General features: G+C 41.2%; 1 protein-coding gene across 2 annotated transcripts; it reads right to left on the bottom strand.

The window, feature by feature from the left end:
• Positions 1 to 5,097: 5,097 nt before the first annotated feature.
• CCDC51 (coiled-coil domain containing 51) lies at positions 5,098 to 26,422 on the bottom strand. 2 transcript variants are annotated; one of them, XM_039350275.1, is made up of 4 exons: positions 26,316 to 26,422; positions 18,520 to 18,846; positions 16,806 to 16,970; positions 5,098 to 5,939 (listed from the first exon to the last, which is right to left on the bottom strand). In XM_039350275.1, the coding sequence occupies exons 2-4, from the start codon at positions 18,760 to 18,762 to the stop codon at positions 5,160 to 5,162; spliced, it is 1,188 nt and encodes a 395-aa protein (XP_039206209.1). In that variant the 5' UTR covers positions 18,763 to 18,846; positions 26,316 to 26,422; the 3' UTR covers positions 5,098 to 5,159. The 2 variants fall into 2 exon arrangements, with proteins under 2 accessions (XP_039206209.1, XP_039206210.1); XM_039350276.1 differs by having other exon boundaries at positions 26,275 to 26,390.
• Positions 26,423 to 26,688: the final 266 nt, after the last annotated feature.

Genomic DNA, 26,688 nt, shown 5'->3' with positions numbered 1-26,688 from the left:
CTGCTTCTACTGGGTAGGGAGGACAATTAAAGAAATCCATCACTCCTGATGAAGTTCAAGAGAATAACTGAGATCTTTTTGAGGAAGCTTTCCAAGGCCTGGCTGAAAACTGCCTAATGCCAGGGTAAGGCCTGAAGGCAGGTATATGCCATTCATCGCATGAGTGTATCTGTTTACACCTCCTACGCATTTTTTCCCTAAATGATTTCATGTTGAAACCATGTCTCTTCAAATGCAAGTACGGCCAAGATGCTTGTGAAGGCAAGGAAATTCCGTCTGTTTCCAGCTAGATGCCAACCTAGATAGGACAATGCCCGTGTCAAGACAACCTTAAAAAGAGAACATGTAGCACAATCCGAAATTAAGTAACTGAGAGATTTAATTTCAAAAAGGGTCCACAGATAGAACCAGAAACATCAGACTACTTGCTTGTTTGTTCTTTCAAACTAGAGAAAAGGCAATTTAATTGGAGATGGAAGAAAGTCTCTGAAGCTATAAAAAAGATTAAATGAGGAAAACTACCAGGAGCAGATGGATTACCAGGTTATTACAAATGCTTTGAGGATGAACTTTTACAAACTCTTCAAAATAGGATGAACTCTTATCTTAGAAGGAGATAAAAGCCAAAGTCCTAGAAAGAGGCTAATACAGAATGCTGAAAAATACTGAATACTGGAAAAAGGACAAGATGTAACTTACACAAAAAACTATAGATAGTCCTCAACTTACAACCATAACGGAGCCTGCCCATCATGGCTGTAAATTGTGATGATTACAAAATGGGTACGTCACGTGACATTTTTTACCTTTTCTGCAGTGGTTATTAAGCAAATCCACGGTTGTTAAGCAAACACTGTGGTCATTAAGCCGAACTAATGGTTTGATATGGGTCTGGTTTAGCCAAAAAACGTAAGTGCTGATTTTCAGTGCAACATGGTCATGTGATTGTGAGATGCAGAAAATGGCTGTAAATGCAGCCATGTTGCCAAGCACTCAAGATTTTGCCATGTGACCACAGGGAGTGGTAACCATTGAAACTTTGAATTTTTGTCGTAATTAGCCACACGGTAAGTCAGTCATAACTTTGAAGTCAAGGAGTACCTGTAGACCAACAGCATTATTGAACAGTGATTGTAAGTTATTTACAAGATTTTAGCAGATAGAGTAAAAGAAATTTTACAACAATTTATTCACGAAGATCCATGTGGATATTTTTGCCTTAAAAAAATTAAGAGATATCATGATCATATGAGATATTATTGAATATTTGGAATAGCATAATGAAAAACAGTCAGCATTACTGTTTTATATGTGAGAAAGCCTTTGACAATTTGAACTGGCCCTTTATGTTTAAAGTTTTAGAAGATCAGAACTTCGGAGAGAATTTTATAAAATGGGCAAAATTGATTTTACAAATTATTGTAAATCAAGATTTAACAAAACTTCGTAGGATACAAAAGGAACAAGACAAGACTGACCATCATTCCCCCTTTTGTTTATTTTGGTTCTTGAAGTGTTGAATAGAAATATAAGGCAAACTGAGAGGATACTGGGTGTTAAAAAAAAAACCCCATAAGATGGAGCTTTTGCAGACCATTTGGCACGGGTTCTTTGAAGGGGTCTACAACATTAATGAGAAATTAAAAGAATTAGTGCTTTAGTTATTTAGCTATTTTTAAGATTAATAAACAGAAGACAAAAGATACTGGCAATGTGAAGATACAACAAGTCCAATAGAATTGATCAATAAAACTGGTTTGAAGATTGAGGAAAAATTAAAATATTTGGGTATTAATTCAACAAATATGAGTTGTATGTTGTTTCAAAATATTTATGTTTAGATGTTAAAAAGGTATATTAAGAGGGGGAAAATTACAAATTCTTTGGGGAAAATTTCTATGATTAATGTTTTACCTAGAATGTTATTTTTGTTTCAAATAATAGTGTTTTGACAACTGATGTACTATTTAAACAGTGACGGAAAGACATATCTAAATTTGTGTGGCAAGCTAAAAAGTGTTACATATAAAGTGTTACAAGACGCTAAAGAAAGATTCAAAATTGCATTTTGCACGTTATTGTTTAGTTTGGATGAAAAAGTGGGCGATGCTGAGAAACAGGTTACTGGATGGGCATGATTTGAGTTTTGAGTGACATAGCTACTTATGGGATGATAAAGTTGATGTAAATTAAAGTAAATGTAGATTTCAAAAATCACTTTGTTAGATATGTCATATTAAGAATATGGAACAGATACAAACTTAGGCTTCACCACAAGATGCATATTATGGAGTTGTTGGTGCTCTCTAAGCTTGATTGTTTTTTTGCAGATGTTTCATAATCTAACAAAGTAACATGATCCTTAGCACTGAAAATGTTACCTAGTTGGATAATGAAATGTCTACAAGCAAATAATCAAGCTTCAAGAGCAATAGGAAATCCACAGTTCAACCCTGAGCTACAAATACTCTCTTCTATTGATGCATACCATAGAAGAGAAATAATAATTAAACATAATTGGTTAATCTATGGCGATAATGGGAATTTTTCCAGGGAGACGTTAAAATGAAACCAAGACACAATTTGATATCAGAAGGGTTCATATGTCAAGTTTTCATTGGAAAGAATCAAAGTAGGTAAAAGAGCTTTTGGTTTTGAATATGGCATGACAGAATTTGAAAGAGAATTATTTACACTTTATTGCTAAAATGTATTAATTCTTACTGAAATGTGAAACAAAAGATGAGCAAGTGAAAGAATGTACAATAAAATGGACCAAAAACATAATATACAAATAGATTAGTGGGAGAATATGTGCATGAAATGAATGACATTCACATTATTTTATAACCTTAAAAGAAAATTACATAAAGTGATGTGTTGTTATTATTTTTTCACCAGAAAAAAATGCCTAAAATATATAAAGGTTCCTCAAATGAATGCTGGAAATGTCAACAAGAAGGGACTTGTAAAAAAGTACATGTATAAAAGCTAAAAAAAAAATGGATTCAAATACTAACATTTATTCAGAAGACCTTAAAGACTAATATGCATCTGAAACCAGAGATATTCCTTTTGGGACTGATGGACAAATACTTGAAAAAAAAAAAAACCTCATAGAACTTTATTTTTACATATGTTAGCAGCAAGATATTTATATGCACACAATGATTAAAAGATTTGACATTACTTACAATGAGAAGACTGGATGATGAAATTGATAGAGCTGGATGTGTTAGTGAAAGTAACACCTTTGATTAGAGAAAAGACAATAATTCTGATTGGAAACCCCTTTGGGACTTTTTGCATGAAACGGGGGAAATGACAATGGATTTGATAATTAGATAAAATGGTAGATCAGTGGTTTTTCAAACTTTGTCTTCACCAAGGACCTCCCTATAAATACTTTTTGTGGCCATGGACCCCCAAGACTTAACTCAAGATTTAAATCATAACATTTCTTCAAGCCTGTGATGACACCACGCCCCCCCACCCAAGAGTCCATGGACCACAGGTTGAGAACCACTATGGTAGATCATAAAGAAACGAAAGCTGTGTTGTAAAGACTTCAGTGTAAATTTATATTCATATCTGCTGCAAAGAAAAGTCAGAATCACTCCTTTACATTTATTTTTCTCTCTTTTTCTCTCTGCACTTTTGGCTTTGCCGGTTTTTTAATTCTTTACCTGTTTCTTTCTTCTACCTTAATTTAACCTTTTGGGCATCAGGGACCGGTTCCGTGGAAAGAGATTTTTCTGCGGACCAGAGAGTGTGTGGTTTTGTGTGCTGCCTGCATCCCGCAGATGGGGCTTTGCTTGTTTCTGCGGACCGGTTGCTGGCATGCTGTGGACTGGTACTGGTCTACAGACCGGGGATTGGGGACCCCTGCCTTAATTGTGTTTAGCTCTTTATCTGAAACCGCTAATAAAATTATCTAAAAAGGGGGGGGCAACTTGACCATCTGAATGGATTTTTTCACTCATCAAGAGCCCGAAGACATCAAAGTTTCCTATCAGATTCCAAAGGCAAGGAGCACCAGGTACAAAAAACACATCATATGAAGAGGAACAAATTGTTAGAAATATTTATACTGGAATGTTACACTATGTCCATTTTTGTTTTAACTGTATTATAAATAAAAAGTTTTTTAAAAAAATACATCATTTATTTGCTTGTCGGCACAGAAGTGGACTCTGCAAAAGACTCATAGAGCAGAGTGCATTTCTACTGACACAGGCTACTACTGTGTTTCCCCAAAAGTAAGACCTACCCCGAAAATAAGCCCTAGCTTGATTTTTGGGGGTGGGCCTAATATAAGCCCTACCTCCAAAATAAGCCCTAGCTTTGGGGTGAGGCACACACCTAAAAATCAAGCTAGGGCGGAGGTGGGGGTGTCGAGCTGTCCCATGTGCCCTGCACCCACTTACCTTGTAGCCAGGCCTCTCCTCGCCGTCCCACTTCTTCTCCGGTGTCCACAGGCCTGTATTTCACAGTCAGGCCTTTCCGGAAGGCCCCTGCAGCCGAGAACCAATCCATAGCTTGGTTCTGCAAGGCTTTTGCAGCCAAGAACTAAGCTATACATTGAATCCATTGCTCAGCTCTCGGCTGCACAGGCCTTCTGGAAAGGCCTCTGATGTCAAAATGTAGGCCGGAGCTCCATTCTCGGCTGCAAAATGAAGCTGCTCCTTCAGCCGCAGAAGAAGTGGGCTGGCTGGGTGAGGCTGCCAGTGCCAGAGGTGAGTGGAAAAGACACGCCTCAAAAATAAGACCTAGTGCCTCTTTAATAATAATAATAATAAAGTTGGAAGGGACTTTGGAGGTCATCTAGTCCAACCCCCTGCTCAGGCAGGAAACCCTATACCATTTCGGACAAATGGCTGTCCAGTCTCTTCTTAAAAACTTCCAGTGTTGGAGCATTCACCGCTTCTGGAGGCAGATTGTTCCACTGGTTAATTGTTCTGTTAGGAAGTTTCTCCTTAGTTCTAGGTTGGAGGCAAAAAAAAAAAAAAAAGGAAAAAAAAAAGACCCGGTCTTATTTTTGAGGGACACACGGTAGCCACTGGGCGATTCTGCAAAATGACTTTGAGGAAGCATTTATGTTCAAGAAACACCCTTTTATTATTCTTTTAAGACTTTGAGGAGAAGGGCTAAATTCCAGGCTAATTTCCCTTCAACATTATATAGAGCATGGGGAAGGTGACAGCCAGTATGGCACATGTGAAGGCTGTACTGTAGATGGAGTGCTTCTTCATTTGGGCTTCCAGCCTCCTTTCGGTATTACACAACTCAAGAACCACTTCTTCTGCCTCTAAAGCCTGGCTCCTCGCTTCTGAGGGAAGGCCAAGTAATCCCTTTTCCTCAGGTACAGACTGAGGCATAACTTTAACGTTCTGTACTTCACGAACCATCTGCCCTAAGTCTTTTTCCAAATTACTAAGCTGCTCTTGCAAGCTTCCGAGGAATGAGCTGATTTGTTTAGAGTAGACCAGCTGCTCCTTCACAGAAACCAAAAGAGGGTCTATTTTTAGTGAGGTGCCCAATCTGTCTTTAGTCAGGGAAGCCCCTTCTCCTTCCTGCGATGTCACCGTGGCAAGTTGCAGGATATTCTTCAGACTGGCAATGAGGTCACCGAGATCCTGTTGTTGGGAGTGATAGGCAGTAGCTTGATCTCGGATGGCTTCCTGAAGGCTTGCCGGGCCCTTCTGGGCTTCGAAAACTAAGGCTTTTAATTCTTGCAACCTAACTCGGTTGATGTAAGTGGAACCCAAGACCCCAATCACGGCCCCCAACACTGAGCCAATAATGGACCAGTTCTTTGTCTTCTCGGCTCTCGTCCTCTCTTTTTCGTGACTTTCCCGCACAGCAGCAGAGAAGAGAGAAAAGGCTTCCCGCTCAGCTTCTTCAGCTGTTAGGTAGTTGATCCGATGCCTTTTCTCTTCCTGTAAGAAAGCCAACAGCTCTTATGAAAAGCCATCACCCCCATCACAAGTCAGCAGTTATGTTAAAAGCCTGAAGAAACATAATGAAAGAAACCCAATGCATCAGACAAGATGGAATGAAGTCGGCCCCGTTTTACCACTCCCTGGCTCACGTGCCTTTTTCAACTTTCGCTAAGTATTTAATATCAAGTATTTGATATTTGGAAGTGGGAAAGAAATATCTCACCTGCTGGTTTCTGCAGGTCAAGCTGCTGAGAAACATACAAGTGAGACCATTTGTTTTTGTTTTTTTTCAATCTATAAGGCTTGCTGATCTGCCCGCAGATTTGCTGTCGGGGTCCTCAGCATGTGAACTTGGCTTAAAACTTTAAAGTAAATGCATACTGTGGTTTGACAGATAGTCCTCAAATTACAATTCAGTCTGGAATTTCTGTCACTAAGTGATGGAGTGGCCAGGGAAAGTGAAGAGGGGATGTGAAAGCTGTGCGAGGATGTGGTGCAGGTTGGGGATGGTGCAAAGGTTGCAAGCAGTTTTAGGGAAGGCGTAGCATGGGTCAGGTAGGATACATGATGGTGCAGCATGAAAATATCGGGGAAGGTATATAAGAGTGTGAGAGAGGGTGTGAGAGGGGTGGAGAGGGTGAGCAAATGGCAGGCAAGGGGGTGCACAAATGGCAGAGTGTAATGAAGATGAGCAGTTGAAAAATGTGATAAATAAATGGATAAAAATAAATAAATGGCGAGAGTCAGAGAGGGTGAGAAGACGAGAGAGGCAGGGTACTGTTTTGGGAGGGTGAAAGGGGGATGCAAGTGGGTTGGGGAAGATGTGCAGGGAGGGTCCAAGGGAGTGTGCAAATGGCATAATCAGGGTTGGAGGGGGTGCATGAAGTGCAAGAGAGGTGCAGTGTGGCTTAGGGAGGGTGTGTGTAGATGCATAAGAAATGCGGTGTGGGTCAGGGAGGACATGTGAGGGTGTAGCACAGGTCAAGGAGGATCCGTGGGGATGCACAAGTGACCAGGGTGGCAGAAGAGCAGAGGGATCTGGGGTGAATAAGCAGTTGGGGGACACTGACTCCAGTGATCTGCAACATTCCCTGCCAGCTTTCCCACTGACTTTCTGGGGAAGCCAGCAGGGAACTATGCAGGTGGCAATTCTGATTGCCGAGCACTGCAACCAGTCGTTAAGTGCAAAGACCTAGATCATGATTGCATGGCCATGGAAGTGATGGGAGGGCTGCAACTCCAAGGACCAGTTGTAATCACCATTAATTGAATGCCATTGTAACTTCACACAATTGCTGAACAAATGGTTATAGGTCAAGGACTACCTGTATGATAATTTGGAATACAGCACTACAAATATGGTCCTGTTTAATGTTCTGGTTTTGGTGGGGAGAAAAAGAGGTCACTATTGGAGAGACAATACTGTTTATGGCCTTGAAGAAAATGTCCAGAAATGATTGGGAGAAAAGGCAAAATCCAATAAATCAATAGAAATCAAATCAGGAACTCTTGCCAGAAATGTTCTATATACTGATCAGGTTCACATATTTGTTAACTGCAGAATATTGAAGGTTTTTTTTTAATAAATGACAAGAAGCTACATTCACACTCTATCCTAAGCTGGAACAAATCATATTGCATGAAGTAGGCATACAACTGATATCAGATTGTAGGATTTATCAAATGTTCTTCAAGAAACATTTGTTTGATGTGCACGCTGTAAAGAATGAAACTGAATCCTTAGCATCCTCACTTCTAAGAACTCTGCAGGAACCCAGGGAGAGATGCTTATAGCTTCTGGCCTTGACGGTATGCCATCAGTTGGTGTAGCAGTACTGAGTTAAACTGATCTGTCATTTCAGCAGCAAACATCCATCATGTGGTCTAGGTAGCAAACTGGAATCTCCCCAACCAGATTGCCAAATTCACTTAGTTTTTCAGAATCAGAAGCACCAAAATATACAGAAAAAGATTCATTCATTCATTCAGACAGACAGACAGACAGACAGATAGACAATTTATATATTGCCCAACTCACTCACGGTGACTCCAGGCAGCTTACAGAAATAAAACCCCAAATACAAAACCCAATAAATTCCTACCCAAACAAACCACTTGATGGGCTCCATATCATCCTGGGGTCCCAAGGCCTACTGGCAAAACCATGTCTTCATGTTTTTAAACTGGGTGGTAAAGCTCATTTCAGAGCTTTTAACAACTTTACAGAAGACTCAATATTGATAAAAAGAGTTTTGGTGGGGGTCCGACTGCCAATCTGGAACCTCAGAATTCCATTAGTCAAGCTCTCTCTTTGCAGTTTCACCAAGGACTGCCTGTCTGATTAACATGGACAGCGCAATCTGCTCCTCCGCATGATTTGCTCAAGAGTAAATTTCAAAAACTCTAATGGGATTTACCTCCTAGTAATTAATAGAATGCAGATTAGAGGCCTATATGGAAAGGGAGATGCCAGATGTTCAAGCTGGCTTTAGTAAAGGCTGAGGAACACAAGACATTATTGCTGAGACATGCTGGATAATTGGGATAAGACAAAGAATACCCCAAAGAAGGCACTTCAAGGATTACAGAAAGCCCTTGATGGTGTTGTACCTGTCAAACGGTGGAATATATTTTTAAAAAATGAGAATCCCAGATCCTCTCACTGTCCTTGTGCAAAACCTATACATAGGTCAGGAAGTCATAGTAAAGACCGAACTTGCGTAACAGATCAGGTCCAGATTAACAAAGTTGTATACGGGCAATCCTTGATTTACGACCTCAATTAAGTCCAAAATTTCTGTTGCTAAGGAAGACAGTTGTGAACTGAGTTTTGCCCCATGTTATGAGCTTTCTTGCCATAGCTGTTAAGTGAATCACTGCAGTTGTTAAGTTAGTAACATGGTTGTTAAGTGAATCTGGCTTCCCCATTGACTTTGCTTGTCAGAAGGTGGCAAAAGGTGATCACATGACCCTGGGACACTGCAACCATCATAAATACATGGCAGTTACCAGGCATCCTAATTTTGACCATGTGATCATGGGGATGCTGCAAGTGTGAAAAAAACGGTCATAGGTCACTTTTTTCAGTGCCATTGTAACTTTCAATGGTCACTAAATAGGTGTAAGTCAAGGATTACTTACCGGTATACTCTCCTTTTATTTACTCAACCTATATGGAAAATATATATCAAGAAAAGTTGAATTGAAGATGATGGTCACGGTTTCAAAACTGAAGGAAAAACATAAATAACCTGAACAATACTAATAATTCTAACCTGATAATTGAAAATGCAAATGATCCACAAGCTCTAGTAATAAAAAACAAGGAGCATGGTGAAAAAAATGAATGAAATTAAATGTAAAGACCAAATTAATGACAATCGGTGTAGCAACCAGCCTTTGAACTGACAATTAAGATACTGAAGTGTGGGAAGCCTCTGGATTAACTATCAACGGTAAAAGAACCAACAGTCAAAAATATGCCACAGACTAGTGCTTGGCAGAGTAGCCCCGAAGATCTTGCAAAAGATACTAAAAACCCTGGGATGTGTCTATACCTTCGGTCGGATTGGTGCAGACAATGGCTTTCCTCTGAAAGTTTAGAAGTGAAAGTTGGAAGTTAGACAGAAAGAATATCAATGTTTTTGAACTTTGGTATTGGAGAAGATTCTACAGAATATCATGTACAATTAAGAAAATACACAAATGGACCATTGAACAAATGAAGCCAGAGTGTCTCTCAAGGTACAAATAACCAGGTTCAAATTATCATACTTGGTGCACATTAGACAAAGACCTCACTCTCTGGAGGAGTCTACAATGCCAGGAAAGATGGAAGGAAAAAGAAGGGGATGACCATCAGCAAATGAATGGACTCTGTTATAGATGTGATGGGTACACCATTGGAAGGCCTCAAGAACCTGATTGAGGACAGATCAACCTGTCCTGCAGAAAGTCTACCTACTATATGTGGCCATGAAGGGTCAATACTGACTCCATGGCACATAAACAATCATTCAATTAACAGAAGATCAGAGTAGCAAAGGCTCCTAGTCATAACGGCCAAGCTGACTATTGATGGGAATGCTCTTCATTCTGCTTGCTTTGAAGATGAGAGGGAGAAGACTACGTCCTCAATACGTATTTGTGGGCTTCCAGGCCACATCTGATTGGTCCTTATGGGAAGGAAACACTGAACAAAAAGCACTTTGCTTGGATCTAGTTGGGTTTTCTTACACTCTGATTAAGCTCACTGCTGCAGCCTTATTCAGATAGGATGACCAGCTAGACACATTCCAGATATCACTCTGAAGGAAAATTGACTCTACTGTATGATAATCACCATCAGCCTTTTATTACAAATAACCTCCACCTCATCCCTGCCCCTGAAACAAGATGAAATTCCATTTCCTTTCAGCCTGAACATTTCAAGTTTTCCTGAATAAGGATGTGCCTCCTGAACTTAATGCAGTTTTCATGCTGTCAAGCAGGGGTGTCCAACTTTGGCAACTTTACATCTTGTGGACTTCAATTCCCAGAATTCCCCAGCCAGCATGCAAATGCCTCATTGAAGTACCAATGAAGTTTGATTCCAGCACTGAATTCTGAAGGCGGTCTTAAGGGGACAGATTAATCAGCTTCTGCTTACAGTCTTTAAAACAGTGTTTCTCAACCTTGACAATTTTAAGGCATGTGGACTTCAACTCCCAGAATTCCACAGCCAGCATTGCTGGCTGTGGAATTCTGGGAGTTGAAGTCCACATGCCTTAAAATTGTCAAGGTTGAGAAACACTGCTTTAAAAGAAGTCATTTATAAAAAAAATTATAACATTACTAGCAAATAACAGGAAACCTGGAAGTCCACAAAGCTATCCGATTAAATCTGCTACGTAACAGAAGCACAAGAGCAGAGGACTGAGGTCAGGAATAAGGTGCTGCTTGGCCTCGTCCCTGGGATGACTAATTTCTCTCATCTTACAAATTTCTATAGTTGCCACTAAAAACAGAGCTTTAAATGCATCATTCTAAGCTAAGTTTCCTTTCTTGGTCACGGAAGTGTGTAACAAAGAAATATAAACCAGGTTTTAGATTCCACACAGTTTTTTTAATGTTGTGTATAATCCATGATGGTAGCATTTGCTTTGGGAAAGAGCAGGGACTCTTCTGCTTTTTGAGACACGGTTTTCCCTTTGGAAGAGAATGCTTGTGCAAACACATCTGGGATGCTGGGAAGCGCCTCCCTCTCCTTGGCTAGAGAGCCATGTCAGACAGATGATAGGCGCAAAGCCCCCTTCCTCATTTCTCATGACCAGCCTCTCCCATGGGAGCAGAGGAGAGCCCTGTGCTTTTTTTAATGCCTCATGAAGCACATTTTGGAGGGGAGCAAAGGGAAGATGGAAACAGCTTCAGCAATGCATGCAAAGAGCAGAAAAAACAGGCTGAAATTCAGTGAGTGCAAAGGCTCCGGTTTACAATGGGATTGTGGGGACCCAACTTTCCCAGACTTGTTTGTTGAAGTCGCATGACTGAATCCTCTTTGTCAAAACGGGCAGTGGGCAGATCAGAGGGTCTGACCGTACAATAGCTAAGCCATGTTCATGAGGTGCAGCGCCATCTCAGCCATGGGGTACCCAACACTGGAGCTCAATTCAAGGAAGTCCACGGGGAAAAAGCAGAGGAAGACAAGAAACTGGATCTGATACCCGGAAGGTGTGAGGGACTGTATCCAGAATGAATAAGCATATTCATTTAGGAAGCAATTTTTTTCCCTCCAAGCTTTAGATCCAGCTCTTCTAAGCTCATCAGTTCATTGCCAGATTGTAATTTTGCAAAGTGATAAAAAAGAATCTTAAATTTATGGGAAATAATCATGCCAACTGCAGATAACACATATAACACATTTTCAGTTATTAAGTCAAATTAAGTGTGTATCTTTGTGCTATTCAACTTTTTGGAACATGGATCCAAATGGAGAATTAGGAGAGGTTCTGCCAGTTAGTATTTACCCTTGGTATGTTTAAGTCAGGGGTAGGCAACCGTGGCTCTTTTATGACTCGTGGACTTCAACTCCCAGAATTCCTGAGCCAGCCATTCTGAGGGGAAAGGGAGAGGTTTCCAAGCTGAGCCATACTGGCTCAGGAATTCTGGGAGTTGAAGTCCACAAGTCATGAAGGGGCCATAGTTCCTCCATGTTGGCTCAGGAATTCTAGGAGTTGAAGTCCACGAGTCATAAAAGAGCCAAGGTTGCCTACCCCTGGTTTAAGTAGAACTTAAATCTTACTGTGTCCCACAACACTCATTTATTCCCAGCAAGCATGCTTAGCACTGCAGCTGGAGAAGTGAATGAACTTAGCAATACAGCTGGAGAAACAGAGGAGCCCTGATGGGTTTGATCCTGGGCTTGCTAGGAACATCTAACCCACTGCTACATGGAAGAGGATCCCAGATTAAATAGGAATCCTGCTTGTCTGAATGGCGTTCCGAGAAATAACATTAAAGGTAGTCCTCGACTTACAACGATTTCTTTAGTGACCATTCGAAATTACAACAGTGCTGAAAAAAGTGACATGGCCATTTTTCACTTATGACCACGGCAGCATCCCCATGGTCACATGATCAAACCGGCTCATATTTATGACGGCTGCAGCGTCCCGGGGTCAGGCCGATCCCCTTTTGCAACCTTCTGACAGGCAAAGTCAATGGGGAAGTTGACAACCATGTTACTAACTTAACAACTGGAGTGATTCACTTAACAACTGTAGCAGGGAAAGTAATAAATGGGCCAAAATTCACTTAACCACTGTCTGACTTAGCCACAGAAATTTTGGGTTCAATAGTGGTCATAAGTCAAGGACTACCTGAATTCCAGCCTGTGAAATTCGTCAATATTCTTCCCGAGACGTATCAAAAAGCACAACCCAGAGTTGCTTTCTGTGAGACGAATGAATGAATGAATGGATTTTCTTGACCATCAATATAGTGTTTGTATACTGAAACCTACCCTATTGTGTAACCTGACCTGGATAACAAGTTCTAGCCATCGCTCAGGGATGATGTAAAAGCATGTAACCCTGAAATGCTGTGTACATAATAGTAGGAAAAGAAGCTAAGAGAGTTGCATTCTTTTACCCTGTTGAACGGCAAAACTGGATGAACTATTTTGTTTCAGCTCTTTTCCCCCCCCACCCAACCATTTCTGTAGCCACAAAATCAAACGTGCATGTTTTTGGGAATGGAAGGAATGTCAGACCTTCTTAAAAGCACTTCCAAAAGGAAGTACTTTTTTTTTTTAGATGGCTGGCAAGTTGGCAAGCAGCAAGGCATGGGAACCATGGCAAAGAGAAAAATAACTCATCGCTAAAAATATTACAAATAATTCGGAGGAGGAGAGCAGCCAGGGAAACAGCTGGATTGCTAGTTGACAAAAGGTTTGCTAAAAAGAGAAGGACTGCAGGGAAGCTTCATGGAATTATTGTTTTGGAAAGCTATCCCGATTTTACAACTATTTTTACTACAGTCATAAAGCAAGTCACTGTTGTCATTATGGAAACTACATGGTCATTAAGGGAATCCATTCTCCCACATGGGTGCTTTTTGCTGGAAACCAGCAAAAATAAAAATTGCAAATCACAGTAACATGACCAAAGAATGCTTACAACCAGTCTTAAATGTAAGCCAGTAACCAAGCATCTGAAATGCAATTATGTCACTGCGGTGTGTGTTCAGGAGAAAGGGCCAGGTCTTTAAGGGGTGACATGAGAGTCTTAAGCAGAGGTCTTCAAACTTGGCTCTTTTATGACTTGTGGACTTCAACTCCCAGAATTTCTCAGCCAGCATGCCTGGCTGAGGAATTCTGGGAGTTGAAGTCCACGAGTCATAAAAGGGTCAAGTTTGAAGACCCCTCGTCTTAAGCCTCTGTAAGGCTTAATACATCTCTTAAAATTTCTCAGCCCTAATTCTCAATTAAAACAAAAATTAAAAAAAACCTATCCAGACAAAAAGAGGTGTTAGTGGACTTTATGTGACAGTATTTTAAATCCTGCTCTAGAATCTAGGGAATGCTGAGCACGTTTTTTCCTTTAAGAACAGTGACAAAGAGTTTTGCCCAGCCAGCCATGTGGCTGAGGAATTCTGGGAGTCAAAGTCTATGTATCTTAAACTTGCCAAGGTTGGGAAACACTGACTTAGATAATCAAAAGCTGTGCTTGCACCTACAAGCACTAGGAAGCTTTCTGGAGCTTACATTTCACCTACAAGCACTAGGAAGCTTTCTGGAGCTTACATTTCACCTATATTTTGCAAACCACTTGTGAGAATAGAGAAACACTCCCAGCTCCTCTAAGCAAGTCACGCAAACATGCACTACTATTGCACTACTTCATATTCTAGGGAAGGCAAGAAGCAGAAATGAGGTTCCTACATAGATTTCGAAGATCAACCAAAATTAACTGCTGCCACCTACCTGCTAAAGTCTCCTTTAATGACTAGTTGCAGGAATTGGGTATGGCTAGTCTAATGAAAAGAAGGACATGACAAGATAGCAGTCTTCCAATATCTAAGGAGCTGCCCCAAAGAAGAGGGGCTCAACCTATTCTCCAAAGCACCTGAAAGCAACACAAAAATCAATGGATGGAACTAGGAGAGAACCAACCTAGAACTAAGGAGAAATTTCCTGACAGTTAGAACCTGCTTCCAGAAGTTGTGGGTGCTCCATCACTGGAGGTTTTGAAGAGATTGGATAATCCTTTGTCTGAAATGGTATAGGGCAGTGGTTCTCAACCTGTGGGTCGGGACCCCATTTGGGGTCGAACGACCATTTCACGGGGGTCGCCAAACAACACAGTCCGCCATTTTCCCCCCCTTTTCCTTAGCTGTGCTACTCCCTTTTATTCTATTGGCTTTTGAAAGCCCATAGAATAGACTCTCTTGAATAGAGTCTAATTCTATTGGCTTTCAAAAGCCAATAGGAATTGTGCAGGCTGTCTCTGCCCTGCTGAGCCCGCCAAAAGTCCCATTCTGCAAACGGTGCTGCACCAGTTGAGTAGTCCTCGACTTATGACCGGTTAAGTAGTCCTCGACTTATGACCGGTTGGGGGTCGCGGCATTAAAAAGGTTGAGAACCACTGCTATAGGGCTTCCTGCCTGAGCAGGGGTTGGAGTAGAAGACCTCCAAAGTCTCTTCCAACTCTGTTATTTTGTTATACTTCATGGATCCATTCATGGATTTTTCTTGGCAACAATATTGGGTCTGACTCCACTTACATCTTTCAACCAGGATCAAAGGACCTTTGTACAGGTAGTCCTCAAATTACAACCGTAATAGAGCCTGTACTTCACAATTGTAAGTCATGATAGTCATAAAACAGATTGGTCAGGTGGCTGATTCCATCTCACCCAATTTTATAAACTATTTTCCAAGGGTCATTAAGCAAATGCGGGAGTTGTAAAACGGCCACCGCCGTTATTAAGTAAACACCATGGTTGTTAAGCAAGCCAATGATTTGCCATGAATATGGGTTTAGCCAAAAACCTGAGCACCCAGTTTAGTCACACTATCGTGGGGGGGACAACCAGCGTAACTTTAAATTTGGGTCATAACTAGTCCCAACACTAAGTGACCAATCATATGCCAAGAACAACTTGTAAATATGATTTATCACTTTGTTGCTTGTATGTACACTGAGAGCTTATGTAGCAGAGACAAATTCTTTGTGTGTCCAATCACACCTGGCCAATAAAGAATTCTAATTAATTAAACTAAGAGCCTTTATAAATTAAGTTTTAGGATTGCACGTTCTCTGTCTAGTACCAGTTTCTATTCCTCTAGAGTAGATCAGTGATGGCGAACCTTTTAGAGACCGAGTGCCCAAACTGCAACCCAAAACCCACTTATGTATCATCGGGTGCCAGGTGGGCGTGGCCCATTGGGTGGGTGTGGGTGTGATGGTAACGGCAGACTGGGTGGCACTAAAAAGTTCAATCAATCAATTCCAACTTTGAAAGATCATTTTTTTTTCCCGCGAGAAGTTGAAATTGACTGATTGATTGAACCTTTTTTTTTTTTTTGCACACGGCGACAAAGGCCTAAAGCGAAAAGGTTTTATAAAACCCAGCTGAAGGCCTAGGACTGGGGCGATGGTGCGCGTGCCCACAGAGGGCTCTGCGTGCCACCTCTGGCACACCACCATGCCTCTAGACTATACTTGTATTTTGGAAAAGAAACCAGGAAAGCTATGTAGCATGTGCCCCAGCTCACATACCTCAACAAGCCTAACCTTTCCTAAGCTGCTTTAAGAAATACCAAATCGAACAGAAAGTGCCATTATTCAAAATAATCAATAAAGAAAAATCTCTCCCGAGAATAAAGTTAGCAAATCCAATTATCCAAATGTGATTGGTAGCTAGTTGAAAATGCTCTCTGTGTATAAAAGGTCAGCCCATTGTTAGCATTTTCCTGATTAATCAAATGCTTCATTTCTTTCAAGAAAACCTCTAGTGCTAAAGGATTTGGCTAAGGTCCCTCCCAATTAAAAGAAACCATTCCAAAACTAGTCCGTGAAACTACGACAGCTTTTTAATTGGAAATTCTATTTTCGTGTTTTAACACAGGGGTGGGCAACCATGGCAATTTTATAACCTGTGGACTTCAACTCCCAGAATTCTTGAGCCAGCCTAGTATGCTCATGAATTTTGGGAGTTGACGTCCACAGATTGTAAAGTTGCATAGTTGCCCACCCCAGTTTTAACATAAGTCAACTTGAAGCAGCTCCAAAAAGAGAGGGAATAAAACTCCAAAAATAAATAAAATAAAATAAGGGAAATCGGTCTGATTCATGTGCCTCCAACATCTGGGGGTATTCTTACCTGCAATAACTTGTGCTCCAAAGTTGCCAGTTCCAGATACTGAACGTCCTCACGTGACACTCGGTCTAAACGATCCCGAATTTCTTTCAACTTCAGCTGCTGAGTCTCCCACGTGTCACGAGTTTCTCGTACAATTCCTCGAGCAAACATAAACTGTTTTTCAGCCTGGAAGACATTAGAAAAGGGAAAGTTGACTGTATACTTTATCTGACAGCTTAAATAGGGTCAGGTTACCACTAGATGGCAGCAAAGAGTAAACAGTGTTTTGAATCTTTTGGTCCACCTAGCACAGGGGTAGGCAATCTTGGCTCTTTTATGACTCGTGGACTTCAACTCCCAGAATTCCTGAGCCAGCTTGGAAACCTCTCCCTTTCCCCTCAGCATGGCTGGCTCAGGAATTCTGGGAGTCATAAAAGAGCCAAGGTTGTGTACCCTTGACCTAGTGCAGGCATGTCAAACTGCCGGCCCGCCGGATGCATCACGCTGAAACCGTGCCCACTCCATTGCCGGCAATGGGGGAAAAGCCCCAATACGTCGCGTGACATCACGAGTTTGACATGCCTGACCTAGTGGTTGTGTGGATGTTTGCAGCCCAGATCCACAACCCTGGCCCTCATATCCATCAGAATGTGATGGATTCTAGCTTATTTCAACTAACATATTTTGGCCATGCTCATGTGAATTCTGGCAACGACAATACCAATTCTTGCAACTGCAAAGCACCAGATAATAGTAGAGATGCTGCATAAAAGAAGGGACGCAAATGATCAAATATTATTGAAATATTGTATTTCTAATACAGGTAGTCCCCAACTTACAACCTTTCGTTTAGTGACCGTTCGAAGTTACAATGGCACCAGAAAAAAGTGACTTATTACTGTTTTTTCACATTTGCAACCGTTGCCACAGTCAAGTGATCAAAATCTGGATGTTTGGCAAGTGGCACGCATGTATGTACGATGGTTGCAGGGTCCCAGAGTCATGTGATCACCTTATGCAACCTTCGAGCAAGCAAAGTCAACGGGGATGCCAGATTCACTTAATAACCAATGTCCCTAATTTAACAATTGCAGTGATTCACTTAACAACTGTGACAAGCAAAGTCGTAAAATGGGCAGAACTCAACTTAGCCACCGTCCTACTTGACAACAGAAATTTTGGGGCTCAATTGGGGTTGTAAGTCATTTCATGAGGTCATCCCTTATGCATGCCAAAGTCAAGGAGAAGGCTTGACATTTTAACCTCCTTTCATTATACTGTGAAGATGGTTCCTTTTGGGAAGACTTTGGGTCAAGTGGTTATCTGACACTTATCAATTGCGACTCACAACTATTTCGTTTAGTGACTGTTAGAAGTTACAATGGCACTGAAAACAGTGACTTATGACCAGATTTCATACTTACATCCACGTGGTCAAAATTCAGGCACCTGACAACTGTGTACATGACAATTGCACTGTCTCAGGCTCATGCGATCATCCCAGCTGGCTTTCAACAAGCCAAGTCAATGGATCGCATGAATCATATAGCAACAGTAGTGATTCACTTAACAACTGTGGCAAAAAGGTTGTAAAATGGGGCAAAATTCACTTATCAGCCTCGCTTAACAACGGAAATTTTGGGCTCAATTGTAGTTGTAAGGACTACCTGTAAGCAGGTGTTCCCACCAAAGGCAAAGAAATGATACCCAAATTGACCAGTTATCCCTTCATTACCTCGGTCACGTTCCCCTGGGCTTCTCTGACTTCATTAATGCCAACAAATTCCTCGTATTTTTCCCACCAGCTTTGCGTGGTTGCAGAGATGCGCTGAATGGAGCGTCTACCCAAATCCTTTCCAACTCCAGAGAGGCGACAAAGAAAAACTTTAGCTGTTTCCATTGCGTTGGCTGCTTCAGACTTTTTGGAGGCTGGAGAGCAGTACATCCTCATAAAAGATAACAAATGGGGACGTTGCATTTTGCGATGCTCTGACAAGTGAACTAGCACTTGGGCACTTTACTGAACCTGCAAACACAGGGCCATCATTGTGAGAAAAAATACCTGGAAGGACACAGAATTGAAGAAAAACAAGAGTACCGTGTCAGAAACTCATTAAAAGATTAATCTACAAAGTTTTTTTTAAAAAGCAACCAACACTGAATGGCATATTCACATTAATCTAGCACTGATGATGTTCCCTAGCTTGGTAATGAAATGTCTGCGAGAAAACCACCCAGCTCAGAGAGCACCAAGGGCCCCACACTCAAATTAATCTCTACATCTGGAGCCTCCCACACAATGGCATGACATGTTAATGCATTTGCTACACCCAAATTAATAGAATAAGAGCTGGAAGAGATCTTGGAGGTCTTCAGGTCCAAATCCCTGCTCAATCAGGAGATCCTGACCTATACCATTCTAGACAAGTGCCCGTCCATCTCTTTTTAAAAGCCTCCAATGATGAAGTACCCACAACTTCTGAAAGCAAGCCATTCCACTGGTGAATAGAATAGAATAGAATAGAATAGAATAGAATAGAATAGAATAGAATAGAATCTGGAAGGGAGCTTGGAGGTCTTCTAGTCCAGTCCCCTGTTCAAGCAGGAGAATCTATACCAGGCATGTCAAACTCGCGACATCATGTGATGTCGCACGTTATCACGCCGGTTTTGCCATTGCCGGCAATGGGGTAGGCGCAGCTTCCACGTGACACATCCGGCCCGTGAGCTGGCAGTTTGACACCCCTGATCTATACCATTTCAGACAAGTGACTGTCTAGTCTCTTCTTAAAAACCTCCAGTGATGGAGCACCCACGATTTCTGAAGGCAAGCTGTCCCACTGGTTAATTGTCCTCACTGTTAGGAAGTTTCTCCTTAATTCCAGGTTGCTTCTCTCTTTGATCAGTTTCCAACATTGTTTCTTGTCCTGCCCTCTGGTGCTTTGGAGAATAATTTGACCCCCTCTTCTTTGTGGCAGCCTCTCAAATACTGACTTAATAATAATATAGTTGGAAGGGACCTTGGAGGTCATCTAGTCCAACCCCCTGCTCAGGCAGGAAACCCTATACCATTTCAGACAAATGGCTGTCCAGTCTCTTCTTAAAAACTTCCAGTGTTGGAGCATTCACCGCTTCTGGATGCAGGTTGTTCCACTGGTTAATTGTTCTAACTGTCAGGAAGTTTCTCCTTAGTTCTAGGTTGTTTCTCCCCTTGATTAGTTTCCATCCGTTGCTTCTTGTCCTGCCTTCAGGCACTATGGAGAATAGCTTGACTCCCTCTTCTTTGTGGCAGCCCGAGATATTGGAACACTGCTATCATGTCCCCCCCCCCCGTCCTTCTCTTCATTAAACTAGACATACCCAGTTCCAGCAGCTGTTCCTTATATGCTTTACCCTCCAGTTCCCTAATCATCTTGGTTGCTCTTCTCTGTCCTCTTTCTAAAAGAGTCTCAACATCTTTTTTACATCGTGGTGACCAAAACTGGATGCAGTATTCCAAGTGTGGCCTTACCAAGGCACTGTAAAGTGGTATTAACACTTCACGTGATCTTGATTCTGTCCCTCTGTTAATGCAGCCTAGAAATGTGTTGGCCTTTTTGGCAGCTGGAATACTACTATCATTAATTGTTCTCAGTGTAAGGAAATATCTCCTTATTTTTAGCTTGATGGTTCTTGTTTCATTTCTTTTTTCTTTATAGAAATGAATGAAGCCAGCTGGGTGACTTTGGGTCAGTACCTGTCTCTCAGCTCAATCCACCTCACAGGGTTCTTGCTGGGGGGAAAACAGGAGGAGGAAGGCATATTAGATCCGTTTGCCGCCTTGATTTTACTTATCAAGTAATAAAGGCAGGATCAAATTCTAATAAATAAATAAATAAATTTCCTCCATTCATATGTATTGAAGTAGAAGATTTATCCTACAGAAACTGTGTGGAGAAGATGGAATCCCATCCTTATTAAGTCTCTTGGATGGGTGGGCTATTTCCAGCCATGGGCATAAAGGTGGGATATAAACTGTAAAAAAAGAGGGGAGGGAAGCTTTTCCTGATAAGTAAAAACCACAATGTCACATTCTCCATATTTTCTATTTCCAGCTCCTACTCTATATTCAATCCCCCTCTGTTGGGTGGAGAAATTCAACTTCTTCTTCTTCTTGTGCCATATCCATTATCAGACGTTGGCGATCCTGTTTTTATCAGAAGCTGCACAAAAAAGTGCTGCTGAGTTTTGTCCAAACGAGTCCCTTAGATTTTGAAGCCACGATGTTCTTCTTCTGCCTGGACCTCGTTTGCCTTCAATCTTTCCCTGGAGGATTAAATGGAGTATGCCGTATTTTCCTGGGTGTCGCATCACATGTCCGAAATATTCTAACTTTTGTTTTTTAATTGTTTTGATGATTTCCCTTGGCTTTCCCAGGCGGCTTATCACCTCCTCATTTCTGATCTTGTCAACCCAGCTTATACGTAACAGCCGCCTGTAAATCCACATTTCAAATGCTTCTAGTCTCTTCAGGTGGCCTTCTGTCAGAGACCAACTCTCTACTCCACAGAGCAGGATAGAAAAAATATAGCATCTGACACGCCTGATTTTCAATCTTAGGCTTATGTCGTGACTTCAGAAGACCTTTTTCATTTTGAAGAATGCTGTTCGAGCTTTCTCTATCCTTGTCTTTACTTCAGTGGTCATGTCCCAGCTTTCATATAAATTAGAACCGAGGTATGTGATCCTTTCAACTTTTTCCAATGGTATTCCTTCCGAATTTATTGGTGGTAAATTAGCGGGTTGTTTGCTGACAACCACGATCTTGGTTTTTGAGGTGTTAAGCTTCAAGCTGTATTTTTCAGATATTTCTGTGACTCTGTTGATGAGGAGCTGAAATTCAACACATACATATTTTTTTCTAGATGAGAAATAGGAAGAAATACTGAAGACCCTTAGTTTTCTTAACTTAAAAGGTATCCAATAGAGGACTAATTGGTTGATCTATAGAGAGTTCCATATAAGCTGTGTTCAGATTCTCTTTTTTCATGCAATAAATAAATTCAGTTTCTATTTAGCTTGCAGATTTTATTTGTATAGTTTGCAAATTTAGCAAAAAAAACCCACCCCTCAAACTTGCAAAAAGTTATATTTTTGGAAGCAATTCTGATATAGGTCTTTATATATATGTACCCATCCCAGTATTTTCCTTTAAATATTCAGGTTGGGGGGGGGGTTTACTTCTCACTTATACAATGCATTTTTGTGCACACATTTTCTTCTTGTGTGCATTGATATGTACATTTTTTGAAGTATACCCCTAATTTTTAAAAGTGTGGAAAACTGAAAGTTTGGAGAAGGAGATGGCTATAAAGCAGTGGTTCTCAACCTGTGGGTCGGGACCCCATTTGGGGTCGAACGACCATTTCACGGGGGTCGCCAAACAATGCAGTCCGCCATTTTTTTCCCCTTTTCCTTAGCTGTGCTACTCCCTTTTATTCTATTGGCTTTTGAAAGCCAATAGAAGATACTCTCTTGAATAGAGTACAATTCTATTGGCATTCAAAAGCCAATAGGAATTGTCCAGGCTGCCTCTGCCCTGCTGAGCCCGCCAAACGTCCCATTCTGCAAACGGTGCTGCACCAGTTGAGTAGTCCTCGACTTGCGACCGGTTGAGTAGTCCTTGACTTACGACCGGTTGGGGGGTCGCGGCATTAAAAAGGTTGAGAACCACTGCTATAAAGTTACTTCTAAATAAACTGGGTCTTGAACCTTGAAGCATGTGAACCAGTTGTTAATTTTCCATTTTGAAGCAAGGATCCCAGAAGGGTGGTTAATAAGGATTCAATGCTAGGCAATTCTTGGATAACATGAGTTTTTATTTAAGACTCTTTCTAATAAGGCCACTAGACTATTGCAAGCAGTTAAATCTCTGAGTGGTTTTTGACCATGAGACTGATTTCAGATTAGCTGCCTGGAGGGGAAATAGGGATTGTAGGATACAATTATCCAGTGGTTCCATTCTACTTTGCTGACTAATTCCAGATGGTACAAGCAATCATTGTTTCAGATTACTTTACTTTGCTATGGACTTCTAAAGACTTTATTTGCTCCTCATGCTTTTTAATCTCTAAATGAAGCCAACATTGAAGGGTGATTACTGCAAGAGAAAAAAAATGAAAATGAGAGAAATATATTTTATAATGTGCATAATGAAAAAAAACCTTGTAAACAAAGAAATGAAAGAGAGTAACGGATGTATAAAACGGGTTAGGGAAAATGTAGAGCAATTTTGATAAAAAATAAAAAATACTATGGAAGTGAATGGATAAAACAAGGAGCCTCCCAAAACAATGATTGAAAATTAAAATACAAATTATGAGAAGATTTGGGATGAAAGTAAAGTGAGAGGATGAGGGGAAGATTTGCACAGAAATGATAGTTATATTGAAATGAATGGATATCCCTTTTCTGTACCTTGTATAATGTTGTTATCTTGAAACCTGTCCCTAAAGAAGTTACAGATATTAGGTATGGATGTATATAGAAAATCAGTCGTAAAAATTACTTCAGACTTTTGCAGTTAAAAGTCATCAATGCTGATCAGCCAGGTCTGTCTACCATCTTGTGATGTACTTATCAAAACACAGACACTGTTCTACCTTAGCTCATATAAGCTGAGACAAAGAGATAAACACAGTAGCTTTTTTTTTTTTTAAGAAATTTCTCTGCACAGCTTCATGTTGTGCATTAGTTATGCATGTTCCTGGACAAGGCAGTCCTGCTCACAGGTACTCATGCCCAAATGACCTCTCAATTGGATTACTACCATATAATTGTACTCTACATGGGGCTGTCCTTGAAGTCTATTCAAGAGCTTCACCTGATACAAAATAGGGTAGCTTGAGCAGTTACACATGTCTCTAGAGTGGCACACTTTACACCTCTGCTCTGCAAGCTGTATTGGTTGCCAGTTTGCTTCTGGGACCAGTTCAAGGTGCTGCTTTGGCCCTTTAGAGCCCCACATGATATGACACGGGACCAGGTTATTTCAGGGTCTGCCTCCACCCGAGGCAGTGCAATGGCTCAGTGATTAAGACTTTGGAAAACTGACAGCCCAAGTTCTAGACCCAAGGACCACGTGATGGGATGAGCTCTCATTCTCACCCCAGCTCCTGCCAAATTAGCAGTTCGAAAGCATGCAACTGCGAGTAGATAAATAGGTACCCCTTTGGTGGGAAGATAATAGCATTCCATGACATTATGCTGGCCACATGACCAAGGAAAGAACTTCAGACAGCACAGGCTCAATGGCATTGAAACAGAGATGAGCACCACCCCTATAGTCAGCTACAGAGAAAAATCCACAGGGACTCCTTTACTTTTATCTACCTCAACCTAATTACATCTGCCTGTGTCAGGCACAAAGAACCAAAAACAAGAGGAAGAGCTGATCTGAGTAGTATATTTATTTCTGCTCACTTACAGACAGGAATCTCACCAGACTAAAGCATTCGCTACCTAACTACATATATAAATACTATGAAGCTTTAGGAAGAATCTCCCTTCAGCTGTTTCCTCTCCACAAGTGACTCAAAGCTAATTAGCCGTTTCACTCCTTCCCTCAACCCAGTGCCAGATTCCACCACTGGGGCTGACAGAAGGGGTCCCCTATGGGTCCAGTTCATCAAGCAGTTATATCTGGCAAGACACAGGAGATGGGCCTTCGGTCTTCTGGTTCCTGTCCTGTAGAACATTATTTCCCCATAAGGTGAGACTGACCCCATCTCTAACATCTTTCCAGAAGTCCCTTAAAACACGGTAGTGACATCAGGCTTCCCAAAGAAGAGGTGAATTAGTGAGATGGCTTAGTGGTGGGATTCAAATATGTGAACAACCGGTTCTCTTTGTGGATGCCGCTTCCAGAAGTCCATTCTGGGCCTGGGCAACCAAAAATTAGCTACCGGTTCTGCCGAAGTGGTGCGAACCGGCTGACTCCCACCACTGAGATGGCTTTACTGCCTATAATAATAACTTTCTCAGCTAGTCTGCTACTAGTCATTCTGATTGGAGCTCTTCTTTGTGGAATGTTTTTTAATTGTTAGTTTTTATGATGCAGTTATATTGCATGCAATCCAGAGTTTTGTTCTATGAGATGGGTGGCTACATGATAGGAGGAAGAAACGGAATGTAGAAAAAGCACTGTAAGCTGCATATGTATCCAACATGAATGTACATGAAGTCTACATATGTTAAAGTTGCAAGTTTGGAAAATACTGCTTTAAAATATATGATCAAATACATATAAATGAAACTGGTGTTTTATGCCAACCTTGCTATATTGTTCATTAGAAAGGAAATAACAGCAAGTAAAATGAATATGCTGTTAGGAATACTGCCAAAAATGCTTTATATGAGCAATGAGAGACCCATAAGGCAGCCACCCATAGAATATGACCTATTTCTCATAGCCCCCAGATTTTAAGATGTATATCAACTCTTTCATTCTAATGCCCAGATTTACACCTTAGAAACACTGCTATCTCTTATAGCAGGGGTCTTCAAACTTGGCTCTTTTATGACTTGTGGACTTCAACTCCCAGAATTCCTCAGCCAGGCACATTGGCTGAGTAATTCTGGGAGTTGAAATCCACAAGTCATAAAAGGGCCAAGTTTGACGACTCCTGTCTTAGAGCTTTATCTTATTTAAATGTCCAAATTGCTATGGCATAAAGCAATTTCCTCAAGCTAATCTCAGGATACCAGTTATGGTGGTCCCCAGGCCAAAGAACTCAGATTCTATCATTCCTATTTTGCTAACTTGAAATTGAGGATCACTGGATGTAGGAATCTTTGGAACTTCCCTGAGTCCAAAAGTACGGCAACAAAATTGTTGAGTGAGTTGTAAAATAATTTTATAGTTTTAAAAAAACTCTAAGATTTCTTAGTTGTTTCTAGACAACCTTAAAAATCCTGGTTTCAGTCCATCTTTCCCAAAATCAGCACCATACTGTTAAAATTCTCACTCATCCCTGCTAGGAGAGCCAACAGAGATGTTCCCTGTTGCAATTCAGACGTATGTCTGTTTCTAAGGTAGCCCTGTTAGTTTTTAAATATAACTTCTAATTTACCACCTTTGCTTTTAATCACTGTCACTGTTGTTTCAATTATTCTGGAAAAGAATCTGATGTTTGAATTCTATAATAAAATGTTAGTGTTGTAACCTTTTCCTGCTTTTTAATAATTTTTGTTTGGGTGGCACTTGGGAAACTTGCAAATGAACATATAGATTGCTGCACACGCACCCTTTAAGGGAAGTGGAAATCAAATTGCAATTTCAGGAGAATTAAGCCTCCTTGGCTGATCCATTGGATCTCCAAAATTAAAGCTGCACGTATGCAGGAACTTATTTCTTCCATCTCCCCCATCCCTTGGCTGCTTTGTTGCCCTCCAGTCCCTACAGCCTTCCCACGTGCGCGTTTCCCAGAATCCCAGCAACTCCGAAACCTACTTCTCTCTGCCCCGAAGGAACCCCTTCATTCATTCACTCACTCACTACGACGTTCCCCCTCTAGTCCGCTGCACGCTTCCTTCTTCGAGTTCACATGCCGCCGAGCCGGAAGCGGACAAAAGTAGCGGCGGAAACAATGCAGGGCTCTCTGTGAATGTAGGGAAACGCATTCAGATAATTTAGGATCGAAAGCGAAGCTCTTCAATAGCCACGGACGTTTTCTAGGACGGTGGAGTGGTGTCATTCTAACTTTAGTAAATCTATGGAGAAGAGGAACACTCTCCCGCATTAGATTACGATGAACCTTTCAGTCAATCAGGCGGGGGGAGGGGCGCTTCTCATAAAAGCTTTAAAAAACTACTGAAGAGCTATCCTTAATTGGTCATTTCCACTAAGCTGATTGTCCACAGTAAT

The sequence above is a fragment of the Crotalus tigris genome, unplaced genomic scaffold, assembly GCF_016545835.1.
Source record: "Crotalus tigris isolate CLP2741 ecotype Arizona unplaced genomic scaffold, ASM1654583v1 scf7180000018317.730465, whole genome shotgun sequence".
Taxonomy (NCBI): Eukaryota; Metazoa; Chordata; class Lepidosauria; order Squamata; family Viperidae; genus Crotalus; species Crotalus tigris.
This window is presented reverse-complemented; position numbering and strand designations above follow the sequence as displayed.

Excerpts from the sequence above, each read along its gene's own strand:
- CCDC51 (XM_039350275.1), bottom strand. The coding sequence starts at position 18,762 with ATGCAACGTCCCCATTTGTTATCTTTTATGAGGATGTACTGCTCTCCA. Across the intron at positions 16,971-18,519 it reads CCCAGGGGAACGTGACCGAG|GCTGAAAAACAGTTTATGTT; the intron begins GTAATGAAGGGA and ends AATGTCTTCCAG. Across the intron at positions 5,940-16,805 it reads TGGAGCACAAGTTATTGCAG|GAAGAGAAAAGGCATCGGAT; the intron begins GTAAGAATACCC and ends GCTTTCTTACAG.